The 23,917-nt window shown below is 37.8% G+C and overlaps 2 protein-coding genes across 9 annotated transcripts; one reads left to right on the plus strand and one right to left on the minus strand.

Annotated features, from left to right (window-relative positions):
- Nucleotides 1-8,048: 8,048 nt before the first annotated feature.
- Nucleotides 8,049-23,459, minus strand: LOC117918711 (probable cellulose synthase A catalytic subunit 8 [UDP-forming]). Of its 8 annotated transcripts, none has more exons than XR_004651929.1 (13): nt 23,182-23,457; nt 21,790-21,903; nt 21,463-21,579; nt 20,624-20,812; nt 19,618-19,884; nt 18,828-19,173; nt 16,975-17,112; nt 16,776-16,901; nt 16,490-16,699; nt 15,260-15,676; nt 14,447-14,797; nt 12,793-13,594; nt 8,049-8,067 (listed from the first exon to the last, which is right to left on the minus strand). XR_004651929.1 is itself a non-coding variant. In XM_034835556.1 (12 exons), exons 4-12 carry the CDS (start codon nt 20,773-20,775, stop codon nt 13,013-13,015), a joined length of 2,385 nt encoding a protein of 794 aa, XP_034691447.1. In that variant the 5' UTR covers nt 20,776-20,812; nt 21,463-21,579; nt 21,790-21,903; nt 23,182-23,459; the 3' UTR covers nt 12,516-13,012. The 8 variants fall into 8 exon arrangements, 6 of the variants coding, with proteins under 6 accessions (XP_034691447.1, XP_034691445.1, XP_034691446.1 ...); XR_004651928.1 differs by lacking the exon at nt 8,049-8,067 and adding an exon at nt 12,516-12,716; XM_034835556.1 differs by lacking the exon at nt 8,049-8,067 and having other exon boundaries at nt 12,516-13,594; nt 14,651-14,797; nt 23,182-23,459.
- Nucleotides 8,289-10,812, plus strand: LOC117918712 (transcription factor MYB61). Its single transcript, XM_034835560.1, has 3 exons — nt 8,289-8,633; nt 8,759-8,888; nt 8,988-10,812. Exons 1-3 carry the CDS (start codon nt 8,501-8,503, stop codon nt 10,078-10,080), a joined length of 1,356 nt encoding a protein of 451 aa, XP_034691451.1. The 5' UTR covers nt 8,289-8,500; the 3' UTR covers nt 10,081-10,812.
- Nucleotides 23,460-23,917: the final 458 nt, after the last annotated feature.

Raw genomic sequence — 23,917 nt, forward strand, 5'->3', positions numbered from 1 at the left:
ACCACCTCTACTGTTACTTTGTCAACTTCTCCGTATTCTTCTTGGATGTCCTTAATGTCATTTTCCGATTGTCAGATTTCTTGCTACATTCCCCTGATGCTCTGTTCCACAACCCTTTCAAAAACAGTTTGACGGAAAAACAAGCTTCCAGAACAGTTTTAAAAAACAGTTATTAATTGTTTTAGGGAATAAAATTTTGTTTGAGAATTCAAACATGAAAAACAGTTTTCTAATTTACTCTCGGCAAAGATATTCTAACCGTCAATGTATAGTACAAAAGTTTCAACATATTTTTTGAACAAATTTTGAAAATATGAAGCTACTTGTTGTCTAAAAGTTGTTCTTTAATTCATTATATTATGAATTTTAAAAAACTGTTTTATGTTTTTTAAAATAGAAAATTGGTTTTTAATCACACGCAAAACAGACTCTTATTTTCTATCAAAAGATTATTAGACTTACAACTTGCTTTTTCTAACTCAAGAATAATCATCCAACAAAAAAAGTAAGAGGAGAATTATTATTCAAACTCGAAAACATATCTACAAATTTTTTATTGAAAATAGTTTTCAAAAACCTTTAAAAAATATGATGTTTTCTAATGACATTTTAATTATTTTCACTTATTTTAAAAATAATTAAAAAGTTTTCAAACATATCTTAAATTTCTCTTGAAATTCTCGTCCTTTATTAATAAATAAATAAATAAAAAGTTTCTTGAAGACTTCATATTCCAGGCTTTCCAACTCGTGAATGTGTGTTGACCCAAATCTGATTGATCCCAAGGGTTGAAATATTTTTGACAATTTTAGCCTACTGCCACGCATCATATTCCAAGTGGAAAAGCAATAATGACACAAAATATGAAGTGACCAAAGTTTCTAAATTGAAGCCATTTTTTTCAAATTCAAATTCTTGATTAGTCGTAATCATACACCAAATTTGAAAACCATGCCAATCATAAATGTTCCATCCCCAATGCTCTCAAATTCAATCATATCAACCTTGACCAAGTGGTTGGATTAGCTGGGCCAAATTATTGGGTTTAATTCCCCAATCTTCTCATTAATTTCTAATTATTCTAATTACCCACGCCCTAAGCCACTTGAGCCCAGGGTTCAACTTCAACCCACCTAATGCACTCTACGGTTTAGCATCAAAATTCTTCACATGCATTTAGTTGATGGGTCTAATCCTTCGTTAAGTACCATAATTTGAAATTAATTAATTAATTAAAATACACATTTGGCACATGCTACAAGTCTATTTGTGGGTATAATTTTTGGACCTTATATTAATGGTAATACACTTGATTGAATTTGTTCATAATTACGCCATGGTGACATTTTAAATTCCACGTGCGCACCGCCAGAGTTGTATTTTTGTGGAGGGTCTCTGTATGACACGTGGCATGTTTAGAAACGAGTGGATGTGAATCTGACCATGCCCTAGGTGGGGTCCCCACATCAGAAAACGACTGATTGCAACCCCAGAAAATGCAGGGGAGTACATCCATTTAATAGTTAATGTGGAGGTGAGGGTAGAGGAGAGAAGCCCATAGGGCCAATCAGATAGGGACGGCACTTGGGGGGCATGAGGTGGACGTGGGCGTACGGTAGAGATAGTGACATGGGATCATATATCCATACCCTCCAGTAGTTGACGGATCACGGATCCCACGATCTTTATCAACGGTTACGTGATGTGGGATAAAATTCATCATTTTTTTTCTTCATGTACTTCATCGTCGAAGCGTGCTCTCTTTGTTACGCGTCAAAATAGATATCATTAATGTATATATTAATCATCAATTTTTAGAAATTCAAATTTTATCTATTTAACTAATTTTATTAAAAAAAAAAATTTATATTTAATTAAACTATTTTTTTATGGTACGAATAAACATATATATTTTTTTAAATATTAACGACATCTCTTGACAATTTCCTCGCAAAGAAGCTAAAGGGAGAAGATTTTAGTCATTTTTCAATGGTAATAATTTAAAAAAATAATTTTAATCTTTATAATATTAAAAAAGTTTTATTTTTTAAATATTTGAAAATTAAAAATGCTTTTTAGGGTCATTGTAAAATGTATAAAAAAATTAACACCATTCAAAATTGAGGAAAAAATAAAATAAAAGAGGAGGGGGTCTTTGGCTGTGGTTCTTCTGGCTACCTTCCTAGATTCTTCTCCAGAATGGCAATGATTAAACCGTTACGACACAAATCTTGGGGGTGGGTAGTGGGGCCTTTTCCCGTTATGTTCAACCCCCCTAGCCCATACCTTCATTTTTAATTTTGATGATCACTTTAAAAAGAGAAGAAGAAGGAAGAAAATAGTAAGAACAAGAAACAAAGGGAATAATTGGGTTGTATACTTTAGTATTGATGATGTGGGTCAATGGATAACTTTTTGAGTCGGATGAGAATTTCCCAATGTTCACAGGGATGTATGTTTTCAAAGGAGTTAATTTTATTCTGTTGGCCAACAGTAGAGAAATGGAGAAATGGAGGAGGAGGGGGAGGAGGGAAGTGAAAAACCAAACAAGAAGAAAGTATTTTGATATCAAAATCAAATGTTTACAGTTGGAAAGGGGGTGGGGGGTGGGGGATGGGGGTTCGGAGATGATATATTATAATAATAAGAATAATAAGGATTAATAATGGCAGACAGAGACCTTTGTAGACTATCAATCACCAATGAATGTACATCACATGGTAATATCTGACATCATTTCGGGGTTTAAAACGGGGTGTGCCGACAATCACTGTGCTAATCATCATGTATTAATATCTGCAACCACTTTTAGTTTTTCCTCATTCCAACTATACTGTACTTTCATGTGTTTTACATTACATATGCCCACAGGTGGAAATTTTGGGAAAATTAGGAGAGAGGCATTCCAGTTGGGGAAGGTGGGTTTGTGAGGAATGATTGAAATCAATGGATTTGCATGGTGCTGATAATAATTGTTGTACGGTCCAATACACGATGCATCACGTCTTGGTCCACTCATCACAGTGGTGGGGTGGGGGTCCCCAATCCCCATGGGGGGGATCCTAAGGCCCAGACTCTATAGCTTTCTTCAGCTGTGTGTAGATGTGGACTGGACTGACCTCATGTATGAGGAATGAATGGCTGAGATGTGTTGGGTGTGTGTGTGGAGAGGCCTCGAGGGCTGGAAGAGGGGGCGTGTGTGTGCGCGCGCGCGCGGGGGGCCTGTTATATGCTGTGGGTGTACTTGACCTGAGGACAGAGACATATCCTTAGAATGGGTTCGCCTTTTGGGTGTGTAGCCTTTGGGTCCACATCTCATCAGCTTGGGAATTAGAAAGTGTGGAGACTGGAGGCTGGAGAGTCTACTCCCAAGACCCAAGTCCCAAGTCCCATCCTCTAATTATGGTTTCATGCCCTTTCTCCAAGCCACTCTGGGGTCTGTTTCCCTACACAACAGCCTGGATCACCCATGCATTTGTCCCCAGGCCCCAGACTCACCTTTTGAAGATACTGTACCCTGGATGACTGGGTCATGTACTGTATAAGGGAAAAGACCATGGAATTAACAAATCATGGAGTCTTTTAAGTGTACATATATAAATATATATAGCTGTATTGGCGAATTAGCATCCCTTGGCTTTGGACTATGCCTCCCAGTTGTTTTTTTTCCTGCTCAAGGAAGTACTTCCCTTTTTGGCATTATTTTTGAACCTTAACAGGGGCAAAATGATTGAGGGCTAGGCCCCTTTGGTGGGTTCCGATTGGACTATTGACACAAAATACACTCGACCCCACTTCATTATCAGCTTCTCCATTCATTTTCCTCCTTCCCCTCTGGGGATAAACATCAAGTGGATAGAGGCAGAGACTCTCTAACGTGGTTACATTTTTTGGGATGCTCAAAATCTAATCAACCCCGAACTCCCACTTGAGGGGGGACAAATTACATAATAAAACCTTCATTTGATTCGGAGAAGATCACGACTCATGGCAAAATTTGCCTAAGCAATGAACCTAGACCACCATCAACCCTTCTCCACCACACCTCTGCTCGAATCTTAACGTCATTCTTGACAAACCCCCCTGTAGGCCACACACCAAATGGTCTTCCGGTCAACACCGTTTTAACCCCATCACCTCCCACATCCCCAATCCACACCTGCCGACATCAACTCACCATTCCTCATCCAATAGTGGCAGTTCTAGTGCACCCATTCCCCAAAAATTTTGGTCCCAATCACCACCTCCAAATATGTTTGAATCATGTGAATTTTTTTTCATATAGACAATGGTTGACTAAAGTGCCAGCATATGATGAGGGTGAGGGTGCGTACATTGAGATTACAAGTATCTTGTTGGGATTTAATTTATATGATCATAAAATAATAGTATGGAAAATGTGAGCCGGGACATTGCAAAGGTCAAGGATGCCTCATAATGATACAACAAAGAGACAAACTGATATCAAGGGCAGAGATTTATTCCCCCTTTTTTTGGGTTTGTTGATGATTTCTTTAACTCATGTGTAACAATTATTAGAACAATACTTCTAACAGGGGTTGAAGATGCTCCTTGATGGCTTTCATTGTCCTTATGCTCACAGCCTTTGTGGAATATTTGCCTTTCCCCTCCAACTGCATACCCCCAAAACAAAGCTCAGAACACAACCCCCCCTCTGTGAAATAAGTTTGTCTGCCAGGGAATCTTTCTCTGAAGGTTCAGTTCTCTTATCTCATATGACACCAGACCCATACGCATTGAGAGAACCAAACAATTGGAAAAAGGAGCGGTCACATTTTGGGGGTTTTTTAAAAGTAAATTTTGAATTTATGCATATGGGTATATGTAAAATGATGATAACATTTAAATGGTGGTAACAAAAAGGCAAGGAAGTGGGGTATTTTGGTGTCGGTGGAGAAGTACGACCAATATTCCATTTGGTGTGGGAGGGCCTACCTCAATACGTGTGGAGATTTCTTGGTCTCTTCTCAGTTTTGATCACTTCCCACGGCCTCACACCTACCATGTATGATCATGGGCTTTTCACACGTCCAGTTGTAATTGGTCTTTGGAGATGATACATGAATATAAAGTTGTGTTGTGTCTACCGTCATACCCAAGAAAGGAGGAGAGGAAGAAAAGTCAAAAGCTTTTTTTCCCCAGTAATATCAGCCTGCTGGGTCTCGACATGTGCTAAGTCAATTGGCCGTTCATCATACAAGTCAAGGGATATAGAATCAATGGTCCTTTGCGTCATAATTTCATCCCCAAAACCCTAAACTCTAACCCCATTATTCAAATTCCGTACATTAATTAGTTGGTTAACCAATTAATCACTTACTTATGAGCTTAAACCAACCAATTAGTCACTAATCCAAGTAAGAAGAAATGGAAATCAAATCATAGGAGATGAGATAAACAGAAGGGGCCCAAAAAGATAATATATCTGATCTCTAATCTGATGGGTCCAGCCCCAAGGATATTTTGAATCAACAAAATTGACTCTCCATGCTTGAATTAAACATTCATTTTTTGATTTCCCACTAACCCCATCTCTTGTCACGTAAAAGAAAGCTAATTGAATGGCTTAAATGACTTCCAAAGCACGTTACAACTTTATGAGTTGCTCCCCAAGAAAACAAATGAACAAGCAAAAGCAAAAGAAAAAGAAGGGTTTACTTTCTTGTTCTGGAATCATATAAAACTAAAACGATTTGGTTTTGTCAAGAGAAATGATTGATGATTGGGTATAGTTTATGATCAAGTTTGTAATTGTTAATCCACCCATCTCTGAATTTTTCTAATCTTCAATGTAAGACTTGAGAGGAGGTTCCACAATTCAATGTGGACCATGGCCTTAACAGCTAATGATTTGGAATAATTCATTAAAATTTGTCAATTTTTTAATCATAAATTTGTTTCATTAATGAAATCTACTGCAAATGTACAAATTTTTAAATTTTGTTAAAATAAATAAATAAATTGGAAAAGTGGGGTATTAATATTATTATTAGTATTATTGATATTTAAATAAATATCTTCTTGTCTTTGTTTTGATTTTTTATGGTGTGTGTATGAGGAAGGGTCCCAAGGAGAGCTGTGAACAGCAAGGATTTTTGGTTGAAGGCATAAACAGTAAAAAATATATATGTATATTAATGGGAGCTAAGATTGAATCTTCTAAATGATTAATAATTTGAATTAAATATTCAGTTGCAGGGAATTATTTGAATTATCATGCCACTGTACACTTCTAATCATTGAGAAAAATAAAAGTAATCCCATTTGGAGAATCCTGTTTTATTTGTTTATTCATGAACTTTCCAAAGCTGACATATTTATTTTTTTTTTTTTACGAATCAGCTTTTGTCCCACTGATTGACCTCAAAATTTTGAAGTACTATTATCAAATATGTTTGTTTCCTGGTAAAATTAACATTGGTTTGTTTTATTGGTCGAATTTGGAGCTAAGATTTTCTGCAACGCCAAACTTCTGGTTGGACAGCAGGAAAATACAGTGGGTTATGCTTCCATATTCATCTGGGTCCATCAGATTTTAGCGTATCTGATCAGTTTTCCATGGGAATTTCCAAGAAAATGTCATTTCAGAGACATTTTTTGGCTAATATAATACTAGTACAAACAAAACAAGAATCAACCCACTTTACTGCCAATCCAGTCACTGCAAGGTGAAGGTGTGCATGACTCTGTAAATGGACACTTGATGATTTGATTTCACATTTCATGGAATCCAATCTGCGGTTGGGAGAGGTACAGCCTTCTCTCCCATATCCTGTTTAATCATTCAAGGGATACCACTGTTTGAGATGGCCCCTAATCCATGGCAGTGGGTACTTCATTGTTCATGAATCATACTTGGGACGTACAATTCATACTCCCATTTCAACCCTTTTTGGATTCTTGGAAAGGGAAAGAAAGGAAGAGAAAAAAGAAGAAGATAAGGTAGTTATGTGGAGAGGAGGAGGGTCAAGGAATCAAACCCACCAGTACACTTTGAAATTTAATCATTTTAGAGACACTTTGAATGCTAATTTTCCATGAAAATGATGTCAGTGAAGAAATGGAGGATATATATGAGGAGGGTGGGTTTCCACTGTGTTTACCAAAACATGGGTTTTACTTGAAAATGGAGACGAGTATGGGAATAGTAAATGCTCCCCAATTCAATAGAAAACAACACCCAAAGACCCTCTCTGCAACATGTTGTGCTTACTGCTTACATCATTTTATCTGCTTATGAAATTAGGTTGTAGCCGTGCACACAAAGTATCCCCATCATGCAGTTGCATGAAGCTGAAATGAAGATGTCCATTTTTCAAAATGGAAAGCATGAGGGATTGTGGTAATTTGCAACACCTAGTGATTTTCATCAGAAATAGGAAGATACTCCTATATTTTGGAAGATGACCAAAATATTTTGTTCTTTCCACGTAATGATGAAACTTTTCAAAGTGATCATGATTTGGAAGAATTACCCAAAAAGCTCCAAAGAGTAAAGAAGGGAGAGGGTCCTCTTTTCCAGAGACACAAAAGGTCTTCAACAGAGGGGAGGAATATTTAGTTTTTTTTTTTTTTTTTTTTTTTGTATGTTATATATATTTATATATTCATATGTATGTTGTGCCTAGGGGGGATATGTATAAAGAGGCTGCTGTCATTTTCAGATTGATCAAGTGGAATATACTGTGTATGGAAAGTGAACTAAGCATGGGTGTATCTGGTTTACTGTGACATTTTCCATTTTTATCTTTTCTTTTCTTTTCTTTTCTGTTCTGTTCTATTGGGACTGGTTGTGGAGTTAGGGAGTTAATTATAATTAGAATAGGATTAGTTGAATTAGGTTGCTTCAAACCCAAAACAAATCCATAATAGCCTGCTGTGAAAGACTCTTTCATTTGGCAGTGTGGGTGTGTGAACTTGTTTTCATCTTTCTTACATACCTTTAAGTCTTTAACTGGCACCGTTTTCACTTGGTTTACAAGCATGGGTTGTTTTCAGCTTCTGTTTTTTTCTCCAATAAAATATCAGTGAAATGCCCCACCACCCCTGCAAAAGACATTAATTCTCAGACCTTGATGAGACATTTGAAACTCTTATAATTAATCCATTTCCGCTCCTAGCGAAGAAGTATGTGAAATATTTACAGAGAAAAAAAATGAAGGAAAAACTAACTTGGAAAAAAAAATATATATGCACTCAAATTACAAACACCATATTGACTATGACTTCTCTCTTTTTGAGGGCTCCCTCTTATATTAATTCGGCTGCTACTTCATTTTCGCAGCCTCCCTATCAACTCTCTCTCCCCCCCTTCATTCTCTCTCTCTCTCTCTCTGCCTACATCTTTTCCACCACAGCACCCCCTACAAATCCGTTCAGAACCCCCTTCTGGCTTTGCTGACAGTTAGCCTAGGTTTCAACAACTTGCTGTTTTAGGAAACTCTCTTCCTCATTGCAGGGGTGGTGGGTCTTACTCCAAATGGGGAGGCACTCTTGTTGTTACAAGCAGAAGCTAAGGAAAGGCCTATGGTCTCCTGAAGAAGATGAGAAACTTCTGAGGCATATTACCAAGTATGGCCATGGCTGCTGGAGCTCTGTCCCAAAGCAAGCAGGTATTCTTTATAAACAAACGATCCTCAATCTCACCTCCTTCTCTGTTTGTGTGTGTGTTTGACCCTCCAAAATTACGTTAATGTACAACAGCCTAAGAGGATTCTTCATGGTTTGTTTTTTGCAGGTCTGCAAAGGTGTGGGAAGAGCTGCAGATTGAGGTGGATTAACTACTTGAGGCCTGATTTGAAGAGAGGCACATTCTCCCTACAGGAAGAGAATCTTATAATTGAGCTTCATTCAGTTCTTGGGAACAGGTCATCACTCCTCTCTTAATATCTAAACTTCACCTTATCCTTTCTTCTTTCTTGTTTTTCATGTATGCTGACATTACTGGGTTTTTGGGGCTTCCTCAGGTGGTCCCAAATTGCAGCACAGCTGCCTGGGCGCACTGACAATGAAATAAAGAATTTATGGAACTCTTGCTTGAAGAAGAAGCTCAGGCAGAGAGGCATTGACCCCAACACCCACAAACCCCTCTCTGAGGTTGAAAATAGAGAAGACAGCAACCCTCCCACCGACAGCCAGGACAAAGCTTCAGGAGTATCCAGTGAATTGAACCTCCTCAAGGTAGACAATTCAAAGCCAGAAGCGGCCTTGCTTGAGCAAAGATCGTCTTCAATCGCAACACGAGGCTATGGAATGGAAGTGGAAGGTTCTTCCAGCTCCAAGACAATAAACAGCAACAACAACAATAACAGCAACAGCAATTTGATGTCGCCCACACCCAACAAGGACTTCTTCCTAGACAGATTCATGATCTCTCACCAGGAAAACTCCACAGGCTGCCAACCTTCAGATGTGGTGGGGTATTTGGCCCCTCAGCAATTGAATTACCCATCCAATGCTAGACTCTCAATTAACCCAACCCAACCTCTCTGGTTCTCTCAATCCAGCAAAACATTAGACATGAATTCTGAGTTCAGTTCCAATGCTGTATCCTCCGTTCTTTCATCTGTCACCAGCTCACTTCTCCCTTCACCTATGCCCTACAAGCCCTCCATTCCTTTTCACTCTGATAATCCTTCAATACCCTCTTTCACTCTGAGTGGATCCCGTTTCTGGGATGCAGGTGCCTCCACCAACAGTAGCAATAGCAGCTCTGGCAGCAGTAGCAGCGCCGAGTTGCAGAGTAACAGCTCCTTCTTTGAGAACAGCATCTTCCCATGGGGATTAGCAGATTGTAGCACGTCAGACAAAGGAGCCCAAATCCATATCATAGAAAGCGAACCGGAGGACATCAAGTGGCCTGAATATCTCCAAAATCCATTTTTAATGGCAGCAGCTTTACAAAATCAAACCCCACAACCTTTATACAATGAGATAAAATCAGAAACGCACTTCATAACCGAGACGTCTAGTGCTATGTGGGCTCACAGCCAGCAGCAGCAAGAACATCTGCAAGCTCCGGATATCCAGAGACTCCCCGCAACCTTTGGACATATTTAGCTTATATCTTGACATATGGATGTGAAGCCTCTGGTCACTTTTGGGGGGAGGGGGAGGAATGTATTGCAGAATTTTCATATGGGAGAGAGGCTGGATCAAATGCTGTTTCTCATTGAAGGTGTGTGTCACAGATTTTTAATTTCTCTTGTACATAGGTCTGATACAAACATTTCTCACCTCTGGTTTTGGAATATTTGTGAGCAAGACAATCCCTTTTTTTTAGCCTTTTTCTTATCGAGTGTGGGGTAGAATTGCAGAATAAGGCTTGTCTCAGCATCGGCTGCTCTTTGCCCCATTGAATTTACCTTATAATCTTGCAGTTCTATCCATAAACAATCAAAAAAAAAAAAAAAAAAAATCTGTTTTGGAGCCATGGCTTTCCCTTTTCTGTTTTACTCCTATAGCAACCTCTGCCAAGGGATGCTAATCTCCTTAGTCTAGTGGTTTCCTTCATTGTCTCAGTCATAGACGCTCGCATACAGTTGAAAGTTCTCTCAGTCGCACACGCTCGCACACAGTTGAAAGTTACTTGAACTTTCCATGGAGACCTTTTTTTCAAGTTTGAGATTGAAGGAACCAGATTCAAATGGATGTCTATCATTGTCGTACAGAGACAAGAGGTGGAATTCACTTTTTTAACAGCCTTGTGCCTCTTTTCCTCCCTTCAAGTGTGTAGATGGATTTAAGGAAATGAATAAATATGTGGAAATAGGATGCCTCTGATTTGAACCATCTTAGCAATTGGCCATCTCTCTCAATTTACTTGAATTCTAAGAATCTCAAGGAGATAATGCCTTCTCTCTACATGTCTCTCTCTCACACACAAAAAAGCAAAGAGGGGCAACTTTTAACGAAAACCCCACAAATGAACTCTCGAGTTATTCACCTCAGAGTCCGTACAAGGAGATGGCGACTCTCAATCTAATAAGGGCCATATATACCGTGTCTTGTAGCTCCTTTAAGGCACTAACATTATCTTAAAGGAAACACTTTACAAAGCAAGAAACTTCCAATCTGCAAAGAAAAAGAGGGGTGTTTTTCTTTTGAGGGGAAGGAAAAAAAACAACTCTAATTTGTATTCTGAAGGGAAGTGAAGAGAGTAAGCCTTCAGTTGTATGCATCTCTGCCATCCACTTGGCAGTAGTTAATATGGAGAGCAGTTGTGATATTCCCCCTAGCATGGGACCAGGCTTTTACCACTTATGGTTCAAGATGCTTGGAATGTAAGAGCATGACTCCATTGTCAACACCTTTTTACAGATGGGGTTTCACATGAGATAACAAGTGAGGAAAGGACTGCAGACTCAAAAACTTGAAAGCCAACATAAGGGTGATTGCTCTGCTCTTGGGTTGTTTGTTTTTTACAAAAAGCCCACAACCCACAAATTTTCACTGTGGTTGATGGAGATGGGAACATGTGCATGTGAAATTGAGATTTTGAGGAGCCAAATTGGAGTATCTAAATAAAACAAGGGGCCTTGAGTTAGGAGAGAAAACAAATGAAATTTAATCAAAATTTCTCTACCAAGATTAGGAAATGAGCGAAACCCAACTTGTGTAAGCAGGACCCCACTGCATATAATTCTTGTTGGGTGAGTCACAGGGGCATCTTCTCATCTGCACACATACACACGCATACACCCCATGCTCTCCTGGTATTTCAACCACATTATCACCCCACATTATTGGCCCTTCCGTATAGTTTCTGGATTCTCAAAAGTGATAATAAATCATCCTTGGACTGCTGAACCCTAAAAGACATTTCGTACACACAGTGCTTGGCTTTCGCCTATTATCAGCCCTATGGATCAATCTTCATTTAAACAAATCTTTCATAACCCTACGCATGTGACAACACTGGATGATCCAAAGTTTTATGCCTCAAAATCAGAAGGGTATCACGGGTTCCATTATGATTTTCCTTCTTCAACTTAGAAAAAAAAAACCTAGGAAGTTTTAATACATCATGCCATGGAGCTTAAAGCATCAATATCAGGACATCATTATCCAGATGGGGGTTAGTTATGAGATGAAAATCATACTTGACATTAAACATAGAGCATCTGTGTCACTTCATAGCAAAGAAACCGCTTTAGCCCTCTAAAGCCAGAAAAATATTTCCGAAAACACTAACCAAATAGTATCTGTGCTTTCTAGGAAGTAAATGTTGATGAGATGAACAAATTGATGATGGTTTGTTGGGGGCAGTGATCATAATTATGGCGTTAATATATTCCACCTGTGTTGCTATAATCTACAGTGAAATCAAAAAAGGATGTTGGAGACTTGTTTTTGGGACAGGCACATCTTGCAAGATGTACAAGGCAAAAGAATTGAGACCACTAACTGAGGCATCCTTCAAATGAGAGTTTGTACACCAAAAGGGAGAGTTCAAACAAAGTTAGCCCTCAATTGGTCAGAAAATGAAATCAAACTTGACAAATGAATAACACCTCTAGAGCCATGTAATTTTATTAGGTAACTTACTAAGTTAAAGATACAGCATAGCGGTATGATAGCCAGAGATACAAGGAGCTCTCCACAAAGTGGCAAACAATTTCTAGACTATCTGATACAAAATACATCTTTCTCCCTTGCCTTTTTGGGGGTAAACAGTGTTAGTAACATGCCAGGCACTGAAATTAATGCAGGTACAGATTTGAGTCATCAGTAGGAAACTAGGAAAATAACCAAGGAGACATCAGGAAATACCTGAAAATGAAGCTCCTGTCTGGGGAGCAGAAAGCCTTGATGTGCTAAACAAGTGTCAGAGAGCAGACAACAAGAACAAATGAAAAATATCCCAAATTGCAAGGCAGCCTTCGTGCCATCTTTGTGGGGTAAAAAAATGTGGCTGTCTTCCTCTAAGTGCAGGTTAGAAGCTTTAGTGTTCCATGAGCTGTGAAACCTGACACTAAGTTAAGCATTTGAATCAGCATTCATAGCCACAGGCCTCAGCATCTGGTCCCTGGAACCTAGTGGTAAAAGGATCAAGTTGAACCCACAGCAGACAGAATAGGGTTGCCAAAATTAGAGACCATAGTATGACTACTGTTGGAATATTGTGCTTCCAAACTAATAATCCCTTCAAGAATGGGTATAGGTGAACAATCACACAGAATGAGAAAAACAGCTTTGCAAACAGTGGGCCAAAAGACCCATAGCCATGGACAACTATTGAAAAGATCATTGCAACAACAGCCCACAAGTTGATGAGAATCAATGTTGTTGGCAGGATCAGAAGTGATGTCCATTTGAATTTATAAAACTCGATGGCACTGTCCTCATCATGTGTCTTCATCAATGTGCTTGACCTTGTATTTAAACCCAGCATGACCTTAAACAAACCCTGGAAAATAGCAAAGAAATGGGAAGATACACCAGCAATCACCCAAAACTGCTGATTTCTCCACCGCTCTTGAAGACTTACACCACTCCACCTAAGCTCAAGAAACCCATGTGCGAAAATAGACAATACAACAAGCATGAACCAGATGTTTGCCTCATAAGTAATCTGCAAATTAATAATAAGAGGAGAGCATGGTGAGGCATGGTTTGGCCTATGCAAGTTCCGCAAAGAGATACTCAAGAAATTAAGGTGTTGCTCGAGTTTCAATGTCGAAAATTTGGAAATTAAAAAGAATGCAGTAAATATTATAAACCAACCTCCCTTGAGGCTTCTCAAATACTAGTTGCTTTCCCTATTTTTGCAAGATGAAACCCTTCTAGATTTTATTTTAACTAAAATTCACAAGTACAGCAGTTCAGTTCAAGTGCTAGCAGAGGTATATGCCTAAAATCAAGGCCTAAAGGAATATCCTATCTAAAGAGGAAGTTCTAATATACCTTAAAAGACTGTTGGAAACCTAAAAATTATTGGAAATGAAACTAAAATCATTTGAAGACAAGTTGGACTTTGTATGGAAATTGAATGGCTCACTATGAAAACAATGTATCTCAAGGTGCATAGCCATCAACAGAAAAGTCATAAAAGTGATTGTGAATAAATAAAATAAAATAATAAAAAAGAATGACCTCCTTGTAGGAAATGGATCTATCCCTACTAAACCTGGATTAAACACAACCAATGAAACCTTTAAATTTCCAAAAACCATCCAAACATGTCATTTACCATGACAATCTTACTAAACTTTTGCTTGTGGAGGAGGGCACATAGTTCACAACTCAGGGAAAGACAAACTGATATTCCCATTCCAAAAGCAATATTTTTTCCAAGATAATAGAGAGGATCATTTCGCCACTTCAAAATAGGAGAAGTAACAAAAAATAGGAATTCTTGATTCTCATAGTATGTAAATAGACAAGTTTGTTCCCAAAGTTAGCATACTGAACCAGTGGTACCTACCGGACTAATGATAGACTTCCCACTGAGATGGCAAATGGCAGGTAAAGCACAGTAAATCAGCAGGGGAACGGAAAAAATGGGATATATGACGGCATTTATATAAGCAACTCTCTCCAACAGCTTAAGCCCACCACCATATCCATACCAGATTGGACAATGCCGACTGAAAAGAATTTCAATAGAGCTAGTGGCCCAAAAAAGCACCTGGGTTAGACGATCTGAAAGATTAATAGGTGCTGATCCTCTAAAGGCGGCACGAACTGGCATACAATATACAGATCTCCATCCTCTAGCATGCATCTTCAGACCAGTCAGAACATCCCCAGTCTGAGAGCCATATATCCAGCCAACCTACAGAGATTAGTGTAAATAATGATTTCCACACCATAACAGTTTATGGGAAGAATAACTGAGATATCTGAAGTGGTACTTTTTTACTGTCTTAAGCAGAGAAATGTGGGTAGTTGTAAAAAGGGGGGAAAATGTGGCAAACAGTGGGAGAACATATGAGAAGTAGCATGGTGAACAATTGCATAGTGTTCTGGTAACATATGGATACCAGCTGCAAATAATTAACCAAGGCTAACACAAACCTATGTTCTGACATTTCAAACATTGGTCATTTCCAATTATTTCCTTCTTATTTGCCCGGCCTTCCTAGGGCACTTCCAATCTCGTTTCCCACTTGTTTCCATGTACGACATACCTTTCAGTGCTAAAGAAACATTGTCAAATTTTTCCCAAGCAAGTCAGTCCTTTATGGAGAAATGCTAGTCCCTGTGAAAAAAAGCTTCCTAATGGCTATTCCATTACCTCTATCCCCCAAGCAGTCTTGTCTTCATAATCACAACTGATTACATGAATTGCTGCTCTTAGAATTTCTTCAATTGTGGCATACGAAGAAAATATGTCATCATCAACAAAATTTGATGCAATAAGAAGTGGAGCCTGGCCAAAACACATCTCCATGCTTTGGAAACTAGATGGAAATTCCCTTTCAAGACTGTTCAGTTCCTGAACGAGTAAACTCGAGCTGCTTTCATCAGAAGCATCAGAAAAATAATGGCCATGGTTGTCACTTGGCCTCTTCATTCTAAGATCCAACCATCTTGTGTTGAGAATCTTTTGCTCAAAAGATGGGTCATAACCACATAAAGCTTTCCGGTACAAGAAGCAGCCTGTGCCAAGATAAAAAGGCCCTTGTATTCCATCAAAACCCTTCAAGTTGATCTACAAGGAGAAAGATAAAAGAAAGGATGAGAAACAGAAACCATCCTCACACAAGCATGGGTAGCAGCAAGCATGGTCAACAATTAGTACAGGTAATTGTGTTTTTCCTTTTACAGTATAGCTCTGAACTCACAGGTGACAAAACGAGGGAATCCTCAGCAACAACCTCAACTCTTAAGTGAAGATTATACATAGAGGCATCTATACAATCAAAATTCATGCAAACTATAGTATACATTTGATTATAATAGTAGTCTGATAGAAGACCTTATGCATGTTAATGTATGGAAAATCAAAATCAGTGAGTGAATTGTCCTCAATCTCAAAAATTGAACCTAAAAGTGTTATAGCGACCAAATGGTATCCCTTTTTCATGCAATTTTATCCTTACACCTGCGCTGCTATAATGCAAGGGTCACAAAGCACTGGAAACAAACTAATAAGCAAGAGATTCATCAAGTAGGGAGAATGTGCGTCACTTATTGATTTCTCTGGCAACAATGTACATTTATTGCATTAAATTTCTATGCAAGGGTGCTCCTGGGGTGTACACCCACAATGGAGAAAAATACATGTTGCTCATTCAGAGTAATTCTGAAGGTCACTAGGTGTGCTTCTTTATTAAACATTTGGCAACAGCTACCTAGCATATCATAACATATAAACAGTGCATATATATATGGTCAAAAGCATGCACTTGGCGGATTGGTTCATGCCAACAGAACATAATCTTTGCCTAGTTATATGTGGCATTTGACATGCAAAGATTATCTTCAACAAGTAATGAGTGAATGGACCAGTCAAATTACTTACATCATAGAAGATTGTGTTGTGGCTCCCATACCGATCATTTGCATCAACACCCTCGAATCTCTGAGGAAATTGAACAAAGCATATCTTCTGGTTACTGGGATCCATCAAAAAGCACATTGCTTCAAGGAAAGTTCTGCTGTTGTTTATATAGTGATCAGAATCCAGATTCAAAATGTAGGTCCCATTTGTAAGAAGAGCTGACACTCGGACCTAAAAATCAAACAGTGAGACCCTTCTTTTTGCTGTGCACCTATTTCACATTAATGTCCAGAACTTCACATTGTACCAGGGCATTCATGGCACCCGCCTTATTGTTGTGATGGAAACCAGGGCGTTTTTCCCGAGACACATAAACTACTTGTGGCAAAGCTCTAGTATCACTGCCATGAGGCCCACCGCGACCCATTATTATCTGAAACAGTGAACTTGTTCAGACGCTAAAAGAGGCAAGTGCATGTTGTTATTAAGAGCATTGAACAAAAAACCTGCATCATGCCCAGATGATTTTTTATGTCATTTCCAGGCCATGGAGTGCCATCCTTCATTGTCCAACCCTCAGAAGGTACATCTTGGAACTTGGTTATCAGACCATTAATTTGGGCTTTAAAATCTTCATATTGCCTCTGTAAATAGAAATAGCAGGCTTCAGAAGAAAAAAAAAATTAAAGAATTTCTGGTCTATTCATTAAGCAATAAATAAATTCCTAATCTCAAATTCCTAGTTAGTAAGGAATCGTGAGTTCCAACGTACCATTCAAATGAACCTTCATAATCGTTCCCAATATAGTGAAACAGTACAAAAATCAGACTAAGGTAAATTCCCACTTCCATGCAAAAACTTGAAATCACTGATAAATAAAAATCATGATTGTTCCATCAAAATCCCTAAGCACTGCAAATACTGTAAAAACATGTTGCATTTTTATTATTATTTGGCAAGGAGATGGCCCAGAATTAAATGGAAAGCAGAAGTTTACTAATATCTTGAAATTGGATGGGGCCATGAATACCTGAAATTTTGAAGTTAATTAATAAAGCCTCCACAAGGTTAGATAGCCTAAAATCATTATTGGTGTGAACTATCCGAAAGGGGAATATACCATTTTAGAAAAATCAATTAATTCTCACATCAAGGAAATTGAGAAAGTAGTGATCATCTTGGTGCAACAATACTGCTCACTGGTAGTTAGAGATGTCTTCTAGCCTTGTGAGATGATCTTGCACATGCTTAACATAAATGAGGTCAGCCTAGTGATAATTAGCAACATTTGATTTTACTAGTCATTCACAAGCAAAGGTCAAAGGTGGAGTGACTAAACTTGCATTCATAACCCAGTTCATATGTTTTAGTTAGCTCTCCAGCAGCATAACATAGTTGATATCCCAAACTACCAAAAAAAAGTGCAGAATAGGGTACTGGTAAATAAAAAGATGTTTGTGTGGTATGTGTATCAAAATACAGGTGTTCCAAGCAGAGTAACAAATAAAACAAACAGGCAATCTTTCCAACCTGTATCAATGTCTTAGATCACCCCAATCTCTCGCTGTCTTCTAATGCTTGCTCAGTTGAATAAAGATTTACATGACTTCCAAACATAAACCTATCAATCATATAGGATTTAACTCTCTGCAGCTAATCCCTCGTTTGGGTAGAAGAAGATGAAGCAAGAGTTGGAAGCATATAGTTTTCATAAATTGCAAATCTTCAAAAGCAGAAGTCCTCTTACTCAAATAATTGCAGAACATTAGTTATTTCGCTTCCAGTAAACCTAGATAACCTAAAAACCTCAAAATACTTCAGAAATTGGTGGAATGCACAAAAGGAAGTAAAACCTCAGAGTCCTTTCTCAAAGTTATGGTTCAAAGAGTGCTAATCGCTCATCACATATTCAATGAAAATCAGAAAGTATCTTTCTCAAAGTGTCATTTTGGTACTGAAAGCACTACAAAACCATAAGTAATTTTTTCCAACTTATTCTAGCTATATTCTACTCCATTCAGCTGGTCATTCCATGCTGAAAACTTGGATAATCACTGTTAAGAGGGAAAAAAAAAGAGTACTGTGATATTACGACAATTTTAAGGAACAAAAATGGGCAGCAGGCAAATCTTCTTTTTTCTGTTCTGTATTTTCTTTTTTCTTTTTTTGAAAGACGCATGGGGATCTTCTATCAGAAATCCACTCTCCACACCAAGCAATATCAGTTCCCATATACAACCAGTAAATAATTTCTATTTAATATTCAAGAAAGTTGCAGATAAACCATATCTGCCAACTAACATAATAAGATGCTTCTCTATTCTAAATAGATCATATCACAAGAAAGAAGAACCTCACCTTCATTAACCTTCTCTCCTTAGAAAATGTCGGATATGGGTTGTATTTCAAATGGTCAACCTTTTGTGAGAAATAACTCTCAGGAGATGGAGGCTCAATTTGGAATTTCTTGCAAAAGGGCACCCATTTTCTTGCAAAATCACAGGTTAGCGATAGAGTTTCCAGAGTTAATCGAGATGCCCCCTCATCAGAAACATAGCATGAAACTTTTTCAGCTGGATAGTCTACAGAAAGTATAGAAAGGATAGTGTTTGATATGACAATAGGTGATTCTTTCAGAGGGTCAGCAATACTGACAAAGACATCAACAGAAGCTAGTCCACTTGGTTTTCCAGGTTGGTTGTACCTGAAATAGTTATCATCTTCTGCATGTTTTAATGAAATAAAAATGCTAAAAATCAACTAAAATGAAACAACAGAAATGACAAAAAAAAAAAAAACAAGGGGAATCCAAGGTACAAATGAAAGGCTAGAGATAGCATCAACATGGCTATATGTGCTCCTGGGACAAAACTAATCCAATCAGAAATGAATTGAACTTCTTAACTTCTTAATGTCATTCTTTTGTAATTAAAGTATAGAAAATTCAAGCAGTGTCTCCATATAATGATCCAATTTGCTGTTTTTTTACCATGGGGATTAATTGGCATCCATGATTAGGGTTATCTGACCATTCAGTATTTGCTCTACACAGAAGGCAGAGGAGAGAATGGATGCTAGCTGCCTTCACCCTCATCCTGATATTCTTGCAAAAACAAAGAGAATTATTATGATATAATAACTTCTTCACCTCATGCAAAGGCGTTCAGGGAATGTTTGCCTGTTTACTGGTTGCCACTTGGGAAGCTGATCTAGAATCCAAGATACGGAAAACCAAACTTCACAGAACACTGAAGCTAACCAAAGCCCATATGCATTATGTACAGGATGGGTCAATCGATATCGGAGGAAAAAAACTAAAATAACAAGCCGGAAGATCACTGAGACCCTATAGGGGTAGATCATTGAGGGAGGTATGGGAACTTTTCTTGAAAGAAATTGCCGACTTTCGTTATCCCTACCAGAAAGAAAAAAGAAAAAAAAAGTAATAAATTATGAATTATTATTAGATAATGAAAGCCATAACTTGAAATAGTGTGCATACAGAGAGATTTCAGCAACAAAACTCCCACACTTCACAAAAATAGAATAAGCTTCTTGCCCTTGAGAAACAGCTTATATCTGCATGTGTACCTACGTATGTATTCATACATATATGATTTTATGTATGTACCTACATATGTATATTTGTATGAAATGTATATCACAGATAGGAAACATGATAACTGCCATCATTATCAGAATGCAAAGTATCAAAATTTCAACATTCTATTGTGCACTTCATCTTTTTCTTCATAATCCTCCTTCCCCCAACCTGATGGTTTCAAACTACTGTATTCAAATTGGCACCAAAAATATTGTTGTTGTTTTTTTCCATCAAAACCCAAATATTCATTATAATAATTGTGATAGTGATAAGGTTCAGTATCGCATTATTGATGATATCCTAAAAAGGCCCCAACACAAGACATAACTTCATTGGTGGGAATGAATATAAATAGGTAAATAACAAGGACAGAAAGGAAAAGGCCTAAACACAAGATGTGATAGGATATATGCAACAAAGTAGATTTTACTATGCTGATCAGACTCATCTGAAGGCTATGGAAGTATAGAATTACCATTGTCATGTAATATTCAACAACATCCTAAACCTTATACTGAACACATATTCTGAGTGGCAATAATTTGCATACATTTCTGGCTGTCGAAGTTCCATCTCATCTACCGAACCAAGGTCAGATGGATCAGGTATCTCTTCTTGGCTTCCAGTTCTTCGTAGCAGTCTCTCCCTTGCCAGCTTCCACTGACAAAGCCTTTCCTCCCAAATATTAGAATTGAAACTCATTATTCAGCCTTGAAAAATCCTGTCAGTGTCTCTTGAGCTGTATGCATGAAGCCATAGAATAATAATTAGTGGGATGAAAGATTAATTCAAAACAGATCAGGACAAGACTTTATTTCATAGGAAACGACCTTTTTTATGTGCCACAGCCTAAAAATGATATCACTTGATGATTTTACTGATCGGTAACAAGGAAAGATGAAAAAGAGAAGGAGAAAGATCATAAAGGCTCAACTAGCATTTTAATTGAAGAGGAAAGACTACTCTATTGAATTTTAACTCAAGATATCAATACAACTTTAATTTTGGTCATTCACAAAGGAAACACATATTGAAAGAACTATTTCGAACATATACGAGTTACCAGACACTACCAATATGAAGAATAACTAACAATTTTTTTTTCTTTTTTGGTTCTTTTTGACAGACAAACGTAACTAATATAAAAAAACACCTACAAAAGTTAATTTACACAACTAAAATTTGTGTCAATTAAAGCCACAACTACTAACAAGGAGACTCTTTTTTAGGCCTCTGCACCTGTCTATGGCTATATTTGACCTAATTTTTTCTGAGGAAAACATTTCAAATACCTCATATCTGTGAAAGACACTGATACTTGTATCTGTTTCATCATACATGGGACAAATGTACAAAATGATTTTGCAGAAAGCCAAATGCAGAAACTACCTGGAGCACAAGGAGACAAAAAAGGAGGATGTAAATTCCCTGCTCAAGTGATGCACCAAAATATGGGTATTGACCCATGAAGGGATTCATAAGGTGTCTGTATAATTCTTGAATGACCTGTAAAACCCAAACCATCATCAATCATTTCAATCAGTATGCAATTCAAGATTAAAGAAGGCCTTGAGGCCTGGCTCAAGTGGTAAAGGGGTAGGCAGGGTTTGTGGGAGGTTTCAGGTAGAAGTCCTAATGGGGACAAAAATTTACCTATCAAAAGAAAAATTCAAGATTTAAGTACACATACACATATATACATGAAACAACACTGACCAAGTATCTTCAATACATGCTCTTGGCTTTCTGCTCATTCCTGGTGTGTATAAACATTCCTTGGCAGTACCAAGTACCAACCTTCTTGAATTGTCTTGTTCTCCCACAACATATCTGAAGCATCATCATTATCTCAGATGTCAATTCTTCATAATTTCCAGAATCCTGGATTCTATTGGAATAATGATTCAAATATGTTCTGAAGCAGTCCCTTCTTCTTTGAAAAAGGTTCATCAATGGGACCTTCATTTATCAAATTTCCTGATAAATGCAGAGTTTCAACCAAAAGCCTTGTGCTCAAAACCATACATTTTGTATAAATAGTCCTTTTTTTATTTTTTGATCGGCAAAAAAGAGTATATCTCAGTCCTGGAAATTTTTAATGTATCTCACATATATATTATGACTACTTATAAAAATAGGAATGTATATACAAAATATGAGAACTCTTATGCAGAAATAAAAATTATTTTTAAAAACAAAAAAAACAAGAAATGTATCCAAACATCACCTAAGTATTATGTTTACTAATAAAGAATTTTATTTTCATAATGAAAAATTTCTCCTGAGGCCCAAAAGGATACAGAATTACTAATGATAGTCCCCATTTGATTTCCCACCACATTTCCAATTTCAAAACAATCACCCCACTCCATGGCCGTTCAACCTCCACCTTAAACCTTCAAAACCATCTACCTAGAAGAATGTTGTTCATAACTACAATGGGTCTGACTTTATAACAGCCCTTTTACACCGTTTATCACTAGCATTACTAACTCAGATGAAACATCTTTTTCAATTGTTTATTTTCCAAGTCATATCAGATTTGACCAAGAAAAGAAGGAAAATGAATTAGGTTCAAATAGGCCCAAGGCCAATCCAATTACAGTCGGTTTCTCTCCTTTTTCTACCTATATTTTGCTACTGCCACCTTCTTCCTAGCCCGTCAACCTCCCCTTTCAATGGTTACAAACATATCCCAATTTAGCAAACAGCATATAAATTTATTACCGTTTCTAGCACAGAGGAAATTTTCTTTAATCATTTTAAATCCCAAACTCCTAGGATATGGAATCAAGAAGAAATGAAATGAAATAGGTTGACTCTGAGACGTCAAACTGCTTCAAATCATCTCGATGTACCGCCATGAAGTTTCCATTTTAAAATGAGAGTGCAATGTGTCATACACAAGCAAAATATCATTAAGAGCTGAAGATAGAGGAAGATTGTCATGATATATGCCTTTTTTCATAACTCCAGCAATCACGGAGAGCTCCATTGTTAACAATTCATCAAAACTCAACAGCTCTATGAAATAATAAGCTACCACTGAAACCCAGATGAAATTATTGAAAAAAGAGTAAAAACAAAGAAGGGGTTGAGTTATCTTACAAATTCATCAATGACGAACCATAGAGAAAGGCAGCGGCGGTAGTGTTGCTTGGTGGGTTTTCGAACCAGCCCTCCAAGTGAAGGAGAAAAAAAGTGTGGAAAAGAAGACGACTCGGTCTCCTCAGTGAAACTCGGATATCCATTGACGCAGACACAGGCCCCGACAACCAGAGAGAAATAAGGAAACCCCATTTTATCAATGTCAAGAAAACCACCCCAAATCCACTCTCTCCCAAACCCCTCCAACCAATTCTTCCTCCACTCTGTCTCTGCTCTCGCCCTCACCTCTGTACCATTCCAAAAACCCCTCCGATCCATCCTTCATGGGCCGGGTCCAGGAGAGCCCCAAGCCACTTCAATTGGGCTGCACCCCGAGCCCATCAAAATCAAAATTGAACACTCTCACATAATTTTGTACATCAATTATTCGTCCCATTCCCTTTCAAGGGACAAACTCAATGTCGTAGAATTAGAAAAAGCTGATTTAGAATGAGCCCACTACTTTGTCCGAACCCTCCAAACGCCTAGCTTCAATTCAAAGGCTGTCGGGCCTATCCCAAGTGTCATAATCTCACGTTGTCCACATGTCGGGTAATTATGGTTAAAACACGCTTAATCATAATTAGATAAAACCTTTCAAATAAGGTATAAGCCACTGTCATTTGTACCCCGTTACTATCAAATAAGGTAGAAACTTTTAGTCATGACACATCTGCTTCCTAGATGGTGCCATGTA

This window comes from Vitis riparia, chromosome 7 (assembly GCF_004353265.1).
Source record: "Vitis riparia cultivar Riparia Gloire de Montpellier isolate 1030 chromosome 7, EGFV_Vit.rip_1.0, whole genome shotgun sequence".
Classification (NCBI taxonomy): Eukaryota; Viridiplantae; Streptophyta; class Magnoliopsida; order Vitales; family Vitaceae; genus Vitis; species Vitis riparia.